Source organism: Mastigoproctus giganteus, chromosome 9 (assembly GCF_048544385.1).
Source record: "Mastigoproctus giganteus isolate SK-2022 chromosome 9, ASM4854438v1, whole genome shotgun sequence".
Lineage (NCBI taxonomy): Eukaryota > Metazoa > Arthropoda > Arachnida > Uropygi > Thelyphonidae > Mastigoproctus > Mastigoproctus giganteus.
The window spans coordinates 49,789,157-49,801,671 of NC_143583.1; the positions used below are offsets into that span (position 1 = coordinate 49,789,157).

The window sequence follows — 12,515 nt, forward strand, 5'->3', positions numbered from 1 at the left end:
AGTTAAAATACCAATATCAAAAATTAAAATAAAAGCATTCCATTTATTCACTGTTTTTACAAGAGACATAAAAGATTTCACCAGCGATTTCATAATTAAAAAATCCAGATGTATCTCCAAATAATTCCAAGAAGGATTATGAAAGATAAAGATTGAAAAGCTGTATTATTTCCCTTTTGATATGTCATTTACAATATTACACATCAGCATTAGACACATTTCTGAAAAATCAATTCTGAATATTTCTAATAAATCAGGAAATATATAGAGCTCATACAGTTTCATTAATGGGAAAAAAACAAATTAGGTTTTTAATTTTTGAAGGACAGGTCAGAAATAACTTTAAACAATACAAATTTGATATTCCTTTCATTACATAAAAAAAATAAATAAAAAATCCTCCCAGGATACAATTTGTAATGAAGTGTGATATTATTACTTTTTTATATATATAAAACATACCATTTAATCAATAACGATTAATAAATAATGCTTAGTTGTCTCAAAAATATACCATTCAGTTTTATGACATTTATATAAATTAAATGTCAGCCTATACATGCCTAAGAATAGAGTAATTAAATAAGATAATCCCAAAAATTTGGTATTAAATCACAATAGAATAAAAAGTCTATTAGCTTCTGTGGCAAAGGTAGAGTAGCAATATGATGGATTCTGTGACGTCCTAACTGGCATCGAATAGCTATGCGGCAAGCAGATTGTAGACGTAAAGGTGAAGCTGAAACAAAAGTATACATATATATTTTACTCTTCGGTTCATTAGACATCAATATATTGTTACAGTTACTTTTTTTTTTAAATATATTTAAATATTTGACACTTCATACAAAGTAAAAATCTAAATTAACTACAGAACATTAATCACCTCCAGGTGTACCTAAAAATCTCCATATCAATAACTAATCTTGAGAAATAATCAGTCTAATTCCTTATCAAGGTCATGTTCCTATTTTGCTATGACCTACTGGTTTCATTGGGAATTGTTTTAAAATAAGATAAGCGTATAATAAATAAAATATAATTTGAATTTTTCAACAGAATAGCTGCATTGTTAAATGAAAATAAAACTGATACTTTTATTAATAAAACTAGTGTTAAAAATGAAAATGAATATCACAAACTGTTGTTTTAGCCCATTCATGTTTTGTATTAATTCTTTATATTTTAATTTTACTGAAGTTTATTTGTATTACTTTTATATTTATATGTTATTATTATAATTCAAACTGTTTTTCATAAATGGAAGGCTTTTTGCTGTTTTTTTGTGATTAATAAAAAAAAAAGCAATTTTTATACAAAATTTGCTTATTCAGAAAAATTTTTTTCACTAATATTTTTTTAAAGAAAATTACAATGGCCAACAAAAAATAAATTCTTTTTATTCTAATATATTATTCGGCACCATTCTGCAATGCCGATTTCAAAAAAAGAACATGCATTTTCATATATTTTGCTGTATTTATTACATAAAAATTTTGGGATATAAAAAAATTCTAAGAACAATGGTATATTTTAATTAATTCCATTTCCCGAAGAGAGGAACTGTTTATAAAAAATACAAAATTATACAAGGAATGAAAGCTTATGTAACAAATGCCGTAAAGAAAAAAAAAAAAAGTCTTTTTTTTCTTGAAGACGTCCACTATATCTACTGGAACCCGAGTGAAAAGATTTCTCCATATTAAAGATAACAAACAGTGCAGACAATTAGCATGCTGTAGCTCTATTTAATATTTAAATTTTCAGGAGAGTGCACTCCCTATATCTAGCACATGGAAAGAAATCCCCATCAACTAAATAAAGTAACATACTTTTTTGCACATACAAGGAAAAAAGCTGCAAAGCCACTGATAAATAGCCAGTGTTAATTCTTCCACCAGTTACTTATCCTGAAGTTTTTTTTTTTCTTTTTTTGATTGAAACCATATTTATCTTTAAATAATTAGCATTAGTTGAGGCATATGATGCAAGAAAGCAAGCTTATACAACATCAGCCAAAAAAAAAAAAAGAGACCCTTCCCATTTCACCCATCCGGTCACTCCAAATATTTGTCTAGTTCAGCCTTAAATTTATTTAAGCTATCAACTTCCACAACAGCTGGAAGTCTGTTCCAGCAATCAACTAACTGCTGGCTAAAGACAAACTTCCACACATCTATTCCACAACTGTCTTTCCTCAATTTGAATCTATGCCCCTCAGGTTCTTAATCTGAGCAAGCGGAAGTATCCTGTCAGCATTGAGCCTGCTCAAACCATTCAAGACGACCTTATACACCTCAATCAGATCACCTCGCAGGTGCCTAGTCTCCAGATGGTGCAACTTGCAGAACTTAAGCCTTTCTTCGTAAGTGCCTCACACCAATCTTGTTGCCCTTCTCTGTACTCGTTCTAGCAACTCTACATCATTCCTAAAATGAGGCCTCCAGACCTGTATGCAATACTCAAAGTGTGGCCTGACCATTGCCTTATACAAAGGGATAATCACCTCAATGTCTCTGCTAGCAAAATTCCTATTTATCATTGACAATACTCCATGATCTGCTCTGGCAGCCATCTGCACTGCTCAGAGAACTTCACATCTGACTGCACAATTACCCACAGGTCTATTTCATTCTCCACATCCCTGACAGTAGTACCACACAGTTGGTACATTTTTCTTCGGTTACTGCTACCCATATGCAGTACTTTGCATTTGCCACTTCTCAGCCCATTTTCCCAACTTATCTAGATCCAATTGGAGTGCATACTGTCATTAACAACCCTGCCAACCTTTGTATCATCTGCAAACTTAGACATTAAGCCTGATATACCTTCATCGATATCATTGATAAATACACAAAACAACAATTGGCCCAGCACCAAACCCTAGGGGACTCCACGTAGAGGAACGTCCATTTATTACCACTCTTGGCCTTTTCCCACTCAACCATCCCTTTATCCATTGCAGTAACTTGCCCTTAATACTATACCACTCCAATTTGTACAGCAATCTTCCATGTGCAACAGTATCAAAAGTTTTCCTGAAATCCAAGTATATGATATCAAAATTTTTTTTGCATCCAGTTCTTTGTGACCACATTGTAGTATCCAATAAAATTGGTCACACAAAATTTCCCCTTAACAAACCCATGCTGTGTCTGAGCTATTACTGCTGTCTTGTCTAGATGATCCTGTATCACCTCTTTAACCAGTTACTCCATTATTTTCCCCAGAACTGAAGTCAAACTAATCTCTTTATAGTTATAGACCAAGCGGGTCTATAATTATTTGTGTCACCCTTTGAACCCCCTTTGTGAATTGGGGATATACTTGCACTCTCCAGTCAATGGGGACCCCTGACTCTAAGGATGCTCATAATTATGGCTAAAGGTTTGCTTACTTCCCTTGCTCCTCCTTCATTATAACTGGATAGATTCTATCTGCCCCAGGTGTCTTTTTTATGTTTAACTTCAACTATTTGTCCTCCACTTTGCTCTCCCAGTTATTACAAAATCAAAAGTCTGCCAGTTATTACAAAATCACTTAGCTCCCTGTTAGAGTTTGAGTTTGATAAACTTCTAGTATTTCCCTCCTTGAATAGCTCCTCGGTGTGAATGTAGATGCAAAATACTCATTCAGTTTATCAGCTACTTGAGCAGGATAATCAATAGTCAAACCATCTATGTTAAGTGGACCATCCCCTTCCTTCTAGAGTTTACATAAGAACTCTTGGTTGTTTTTCTTTGCGTCCTTTGCCAAAGATTTCTCGTAATCTGCCTTCGCCTGCCTTACCTCCTTTGTGACTAGATTACAGACTAGCTTATATCTGCCATAGGCTTCTGTGTCGCCTGATAATTTATATGCATCCCATGCATTTTTCTTCTCTGCCACGAGCCTCAATTCATCCGACATCCATTTAGACCTGAACCTTGAACAGTATTTCTTAGTTGGTATGAAAAGCCTAGTAGCCTCCAAGATTAAGTCCTTGAAGGCTTCCCATTTGGAATTCACCATTGGCATCATCAGTTGGTCCCACTGTATAGAATTTAAAAATTGTCTGAGACCACTGTAGTCACCTTTACGAAAACAAAAACCCTTCCCTTCACCCTTGATGGTAGTTACATCTTTAAGTAAATCCCACATCAGTACACTGATCACTGTCACCTAGTGGTTCCTTTATCTGCAAATCTTTAATGCATGACCAATGCATATTTATCCCCTGGGGTTCAACATCAGGTGAGTATGGGCTTGGTACACCCAGGGTCCTAAGCTGGATATCATCATTCTTCTCTTTCTTGGTGATTTCCTTCTACTCCTCTCTCTCTCAACTCTGGAATTTTTTTTGGCTGGTGCAGCATAAACCTCAGGCTTCCTTGCACCATATCGCTAATAATAATAACCTTTAAATTCACAAAAAATATCAAAATAGAGCACTGAGCTACCTTTAAAAATGTTGCAATTAAAAATTAAATGAAAATTATAAAAATACAATAAAATGAATAAAACTAAAATTTAAGTTCTGTAATGAGCATAACAAGGACGTAGTATATATATATTTTCCGTCCACAGGTACACATCCATGAATTGAGCCATACTTTGATTGGGAAGGAAATCCAAGAGATTTATGCAAGAATGAAATAGGCTTTGGACTGGATAAAAAAAAATGGTTGGAGGCCTATCCTCCAGTCTATGAAGTGTCAAATATCAGAGATATTCTTTCAGTGATCATCTTTATTATGAAGACCACATTATTACTAAGGGCCTGAAAAGATCAAATGCTTTGATTATCAGTATAATGCACCAATGGGCTAGAAGTTGATGTTTCCATGTGGACCATTTCAGGAACTGGGATTTCTTATATAAGTGTATTCCACATATGGTATAGGTCCTTGAGGTTGTCACAGACATTCTCTCAGATATGCCAGACAAGCTGTACTTGCTACCTGGGAGTCTAAAATGCTGATCGAACTGATATCCGGGTGACACTCAAGTCAAGTGGACCCAATTTCGGCGAAGTCCGGATGGTCTGTGACAGCCAAATACTGTGCTTGCACCTTCACAATGGTGGAACTGTTAGTAATCCTGGGTATAACCTCCATGCACAAGTACATGGTGGGTTACCACCTAGGTGTGAACCAACGTAAGCAGGGGTCGAGGTGTGGTGCCCACACCACATGGAGGAACATCACCCCTCTATGTTACCAGGCAGTACTAGGTGGTAGATGACTCATCAACCGGTGAAATACCACCACTTTGCTTATTGGAGGCTTCAAGTGGTGGAACCCATGTTTAGCCTCTAGAGCTAAGCTCCGGTCAACCCTTCACTATCTTTTCCATCATGCAGTATGTTTGATGACTTTTCAGGTTACGATGAACGTCGTGGCGAGACCCAATATTCCTTACATTTCGAGGGTACAGCTCTAAAACAGTGTTCACAGGCCGGCCGCTAGTTAGTACACTGGACCAAACCTATTGGTAACTCTCTAGGAGGTTTTCAGATCAGCTACCTCTACCTTGCTACTTCTACTCTGCCAGATAGTGACTGGAGGGAGTCTGAGTAGTGTGTATGCGGGGAGCATTGTCGAGGCCACGTTTATGTCAAGGATCTGGGTATATTCTTACCATGTGTACGCCATATCCAAAAATTTCATTACTTCATACAGCATGTCCCACCCACTTTTTCTTACTTTGAATACACCATGAATTGTCAAACTAATAGAGCAAGCTTATCTGCGAAAAGATCTAAACCTCCCAAGCAATTAATAATTCATTTCACAAATATACGTGGTCTCAATTCTAATTTCAACGATGTCCATTTCCACTTGCAGTCTGCCAAACCCCATGTACTTTTTCTGACAGAATCTCAGTTATCAGTTGATTCAACTACTGCTCATCTCAGATGCCCAAATTATTCGCTGTATGATTCCTTTCACCTTAAAGGTGGTACTTGTGCATACGTCCTTTCTGATATTCCCTGTCAGAGACTTGGCAATTTGGAATCTCCTCTCTTTGATCTTCTCTGGCTTAAAATCTCTCTACCTCATTGTGTCAAATTCATCTGTTGTCTCTACCGTTCTCCCAACTCCACTAATCACTTGGAGCTCTTTGACTTCCTCTCTTTGCAACTTGACTTTCTCCAGTCCAACTTTCCTAACAGTGAGGTAATTTTCCTTGGTGATTTTAATGTTCACAACTCCAGCTGGCTTCCGTTTTCTAGTCACACCGACCCAGCAGGACGAGATGCTGAGGCTTTTGCAATTACTAATGACCTAGCACAGATTGTTCATTTACCTACAAGAATACCGGACAATCCTAATCATACAGCCAATATGCTTGATCTTTTTCTCACAAACAACCCTTCTAAGTACACGGTCGAAGTGAGAGCTCCTTTAGGCACTTCAGATCACAACTTGGTGATTGTCTCTTCTCCAATGGAACCTTTATCTCATGGCTATTCCCAACCTCGTGTTGTTTGGCATTACAAGAATGCAAAATGGGATGACCTGCGAGACTTCTTTTCTTCTTTTCCTTGGTCGGATTACTGTTTCAAAACTTCTGATGTCAACGTTTGCTCAGATCTTGTCAGTGAAATTATTCTTGCAGGAATGGAATCCTTTATCCCACACTCCACTTTAAAATCTCGTCCTTTATCTAAACCTTGGTTTTCCAATAAACGTGCTAGAGAAGATTGCTGCATATCGTAATTGGCTTGTTTCTAATTCTTCAGTTTCATTTCCTGCAACCAAAGCTCGCAACAATTGTAAAGCAGTTATTAATCAGTCAAAACTAAAATTTGAACAGGCTAAGAGTAGAAAACTTGCTTCTTGCCCTAATGGTAGCCGAGCATTCTGGTCTCTTGCCAAAGCTATTGGCCGCAACTTTTGCCCATCTCTGCTCCCACCTCTGTCCAAATCAGATGGTTCTGTTGTCACTTGAGCCAAGGATAAAGCTGACCTGCTAGCATCCCATTTTTCTTCCAACTCATGTATTAATGATCTTGGTAAAACACCTCCCACCATTCCCAACACGCTCCATTCAATGCCTCCTGTGGTCTTCCGTCAAAAGTATATCAGAAGGATTTTGATGAATCTTGATGCTAAGAAAGCTCCCAGTCCTGGTGGTATTTCTCCACTTGTTCTCAAAACCTGTGCTCCTGAAGGTGTTCCAAAGGTGTTTTTCCTTGGAAATTTGCTCATATCCAGCCAGTTCCTAAAAAGCGTGACAAATCCCTCCCATCCAATTATCGTCCCATTGCAATTACTTCTACTCTTTCTAAAGTAATGGAGAAATCAATTAACCGCCAACTCTTAAACTACATAGAAACCTTCCGTCTGATCAACGATCACCAGTATGGATTCCATCAGTGTCGATCCACTGGTGATATTCTGGCTTATGTTACCCATTTATGGACTAATTCAATGGAAAGGTTCGGCGAAACACAAGTAGTTGCTCTTGACATCTCAAAGGCTTTCAATCGTGTTTGGCATAAAGGTCTTCTAAACAAGCTTCCATCTTATGGTTTGCCAAATGTTTTTAGTAATTGGTTATCCAGTTTTCTCTCTGATCACTAACCGAGGGTGATGGTAGATGGCTCTCTGTCTTCTAACTTCTCCACTAATCCGGTGTCCCCCAAGGTTTAGTTCTTTCACCCACTCTTTTCCTCTTGTATATTAATGACCTTCTTCCATTGACTGGAAATCCTATCCATAGTTTTGCCGATGATAGCACATTGCATTCCACTTTCCATTGAGAAACCTTATCCAGCTCAATCAGCTTCAACTTCTCAAAAAATCTGCTACCAATTCCTTAAAGGCCGATCTTCAGGTAATTCTCCAATGGGGGAAAGACAACTTAGTTGATTTCAACCCTTCTAAAACTCAGTCTTGTCTTATATCTCGCAAAAAGGATTTTTCTGCTCCTATGCTTATCTATAGTGACACTCCAATTTCTAGGCAAAATGATATATCTCATTTGGGGATTACCCTGACTTCTAATCTCTCTTGGCGAAAGCACATTATAAATATTGCTTCCTCTGCATCTGAAAAACTTGGTTTTCTCTTTCACTCTCGGCGTTACTTTTCTTCCAAACAGCTGCTCACTCCGTATAAATCGCAAATCCGCCCTGCCATGGAATATTGTTCCCACATCTGGGGTGGTGCCCCCAAAACCTCTCTCAGGCTTCTTGATTCCATTCAGTAGAGGTCAGTTAGGTTAATTAATGATTCATCTCTAACAGAGTCTCTCCACTCGCTTTCTCATAGACGTACTGTTTCTGCTGCATGCCTCTTCTACAGATACTTCCATAGGCACTGTTCTTCTGAATTGGCTTCTATAATTCCCGCTCTCTCTTTCAAAACAGTCCGAACATGTGCCGCCACCAGCCAACATCCATTTACTGTCCAACTTCAAACCCACAGAACCAACTTTTGATCTTCCTCATTTATTCATTCAACTGCCGTTTTCTGGAACAACCATCCTTCATACCTATTCCCTGAAAATTACAATCTACAGACGTTCAAGTCCAATGTCAACAAATATCTTCTTTTGTCTTCTCGACCTCCAACCCAAGCATTGTACTAAGTACTATAGGTTCTCTTGTGTTTGGGATTCACATAAAAAAAAAAAAGGTACCCTTGCAGTAATGATGGTCAACATATGTACACATGTGGTGATAGAGGTGTAACAAAGCTACATCGTGGATTAGTCACATGCAATCATCTCCAAGAGCTCAAACAGAAATTGCATGGGTATATCACATGCTGGCATCAACCAAAAGAAAGGCAAAAATAAAGAGCATGTAGTTATTTGTTTAGTGACCACTTAAACACACCAATCTATACTAATGGAGAACTATCACCGGAATCTTACAATATGTATCATATAGGAGTTTCCTCTGCCAATAGCAGAGTTTTCTGCATGTTCTATCCCCAAACAGGCACTTCTGCAACTGTGGGTACAATAACAATGCAGCCAACTGGGAAAAAAAAAAAAAAAAAAAAAACATGTTCTCAGTTAATATAAATTCTTACACTCTTTGAAAATGATAAGGACACAGAATTCTCATGAAGGATTGGTCACACAAATCAGACAAAGCATGCAGCTATCTGCTGTGTACTGGCAATTTAATATGAATACATTGTACACATGGGTGCCAGCACCTTTGGATGTTGAAGTAATAAATAATTTTTAATATTCTCATTAATTTATTGAAAAATTCAAACAATAGAAATTCTACAAAAAAAAAAAAAAAACTAAAATATTAATTCAAATAATTTATTAAAACAAAAACAAAATTAAAATAAAACTCTTGCAAAACAGAATTAGGCCCTGTTAATTTTCATTATCTTTAAATAAAAATTGCAATCTTCTCGGCTTCTCTGCGAATATTATTTGATATAGTTGCATTCATAAAATCTTCATTGCCAATAACGAAATTTCACAGCTTGTTTTTTTTAGCATTGTAGAAGCATACAATGCAAGAAAGCAAGCTTATGCGGCATCAGCCAAAAAAAACCCTCCCATTTCACCCTTCCATTCGTTTCAAATTCCTGTCCAGCTCAGAGTTAAATTTATTTAGGCTATCAACTTCCACAACAAAGAATGGAAGTCTTTCCACCAACCCACTACCCGCTGGCTAAAGGCAAATTTCTGCACATCTATCCTACACACATGTCTTTCCTCAATCTGAATTTATGCCCTCTCAGGTGATTATTCTGAGCAAAGAGGAAGAATCCCATCGGCATTGAACATGCTCAAACCATTCCAGGCTTTATACACCTCTATCAGATCACCTCACCGGTGCCTAGTCTCCAGACACTGTAATTTGCAAAATTTAAGCCTTTCTTCATAAGAGCAACCCTTTGTTCCATTCACTAATCTTGTTGCCCTTCTGTGTACTCGTTCCAACAGCTCTACATCCTTCTTAAAATTAGGCCTCCAGAACTGTATACAGTACTCAAGGTGTGGTCTGACCATTCCCTTATACAAGGGGATAATCCCCTTATCCCTGCTAAAAATATTCCTGTATATCATTGACAAGACACTATGAGCTACTCTTGCAGACCATCTGCACTGCTTAGAAAACTTCATATCTGCCTGCATAATTACCCTCAGGTCCTTTTCGTTCTCTACCACTGTCAGTGACGTATCAACCACAGTGTTGATACGTCACTCTGGGGTTACTGCTTCCCATATGTAGTACTTTACATTTGTCAATGTTAAATTTTATTTGCCACCTCTCAGCCCATCTGCTCAACTTTTCTAGATCCTGTTGCAGCAGTGTACTGCCATTAATGTCCTTAACAACCCTGCCAACCTTCGTATCGTCTGCAAACTGGGACATTAAGCTTGATATACCATCATCAATATCATTTATAAATACAGAAAACAACAATGGACCCAACACTGAACCCTGAGGGATTCCGCTAATAACATTAGTCCACGATGAGCGGAGTCCATTGATTACCACTCTCGGTCTTCTCCCACTAAACCATCCCTTTATCCATAGCAGCAATTTGCCTCCAATGCCACACTGCTCCAATTTATGCAGCAGTCTTCCATGTGAAGAGCTTTCAGAAGATTAGACTGGTCGCAGAAAGTAGTCAATGTGAATGGAAAGTACCTAAACCATTTACGATTTGCAGATGACATTATGGTCATAAGCCACGATCCCAAAGAATTAGAGGAAAATCTTAATCAGTTATGCAGAGTTAGTAAGGATTTTGGACTATTCTGGATTTGACTAAAACAAAACAAGTATGCCATAGAAAGGGATATAATGATTGAAGGAGCAGTAATTGGAAAGGTGGAGTCATATACTTATCTGGGACAAGTGTCATTAGTTGTAATAATGATAAATGGCTGGAAGTCAAGAGAAGAATAAATTTTGGACGGATAGCATTCAGGAAATATAGTCACATACTGAGAAGCAATATCCCAATTTGTCTGAAACGTAAAATAATGAACCAATGTATACTCTCCACTATGGAACTTTGGCACTCAACAAAAGAATGGAAGAGAAGCTGAGAACTACACAGCAACAAGTAATATAAAAAAAAATTTTTTAAAGTCAATTCCTACTTAGGTCAACAAAGAAAAATTTTATTTTAGTTACTTTTTATTAAATAATTACAATTAATATAAATATGTACATACATACGACAGAATCACAATATTAAGTAGCAAAATAGAAAGCGAATTTCCTTGCAATTTTCCATTTTCCTTTCTATATATGGTGTTGGACTATTATTTTTATTCACATGTTTCATTTTCCATTTTGTTCCTTACTTGACTCAGATTAGAACCCAGAATGAAAAAAGAATCTGAAAAAGAAATTTTTTTCCAGCGATCTACATGCTTCGCCACTGACGGTATTTATTCCTAAATTTATATCCTGCTAAATATCTTATATAAGAGAAATTTTTTCCTCCCATATAAAACTAAAATTAATTAAATTTAATTAATGAATTAATATTTGAAAAAACTGTATTAACATCAAGTGTCATCCATTACAAGTTTAAAAAAATGTATTTGAACTTGGGTGGATGAATAACAAAAATTTATCAAAAAATTATTGATTTTCGCAAGAAATGAACTCGCATTCTTCACCTTCACGTGAAAAATACTGAAATCCTTGCATTTTTACCGATTGAGCTACTGCCTGTTGATTTCAATTTTATTCCTAAATTTATATCCTGCTAAATATCTTATATAAGAGAAATTTTTTTCTCCCATATAAAACTAAAATTAATTAATTAAATTTAATTAATGAATTAATATTTGAAAAAACTGTATTAACATCAAGTGTCATCCACTACAAGTTTAAAAAAATTTATTTGAACTTGAGTGGATGAATAAAAAGTATTTTATTAACGATTGAAAATTTGAACAAGATATATAAATATATATAGGGAGAGTGTGAACTAATAGTAGGAATTGAAAAAAATGGAACGAATTATATTGGGAATCAGTCTGTTAGATAAGAAGAGAAACACATGGATTAGGCAGCAAACTCAAGTAAAGGACACTCTTATCAAAACTAAAGAACTAAAATGGTCTTGGGCAGGACACAGACACACAGCTCAAAGACATGATGACAGATGGCTAAGAAAATAACAGAATGATATCCAAGAGGAGCTAGAAGAAAACCTGGAAGACAACAACGGAGATGGACAGATGAAATTCATAAGTTTGTGGGTTGTGAAGATGGCTATTGCACAAAACAGAAGGAACTGGAAAGTTGCTGGAGAGGCCTTCATCCTGCAGTGAATTGAAAATAGCTGATGATGAATTCCAAATTCAGATCACTTGATTTACTGGTGAAATCTGCCAAAAAAGCCAGATCACACAACCACTCTGTATCTTGTAGCTGCTGATAATCATCTCCCTTTTGATCAACAAAATTTTTAATTCATTCAGAAAATTTCAAAATCTCTGTAGAAACTTGCTCCGACTCTGCCATCTCACATCTGTGTGTAATTTCAGATCTGGTTCGTTTTCATTGAGTTGCATTTTGA

The 12,515-nt window shown here is 36.5% G+C and overlaps 1 protein-coding gene across 1 annotated transcript in view; it reads right to left on the bottom strand.

Annotated features, from left to right (window-relative positions):
- Positions 1-558: 558 nt before the first annotated feature.
- The window catches only part of LOC150080208 (ankyrin repeat and SOCS box protein 1-like), a 36,370-nt gene continuing 24,413 nt past the window's right edge, over positions 559-12,515 (bottom strand). The window contains exon 4 of the mRNA XM_090381112.1: positions 559-739. Coding sequence (XP_090237238.1) covers positions 579-739 — 161 coding nt within the window. The 3' untranslated portion in view covers positions 559-578. The remainder of the gene's footprint in view (positions 740-12,515) is intronic.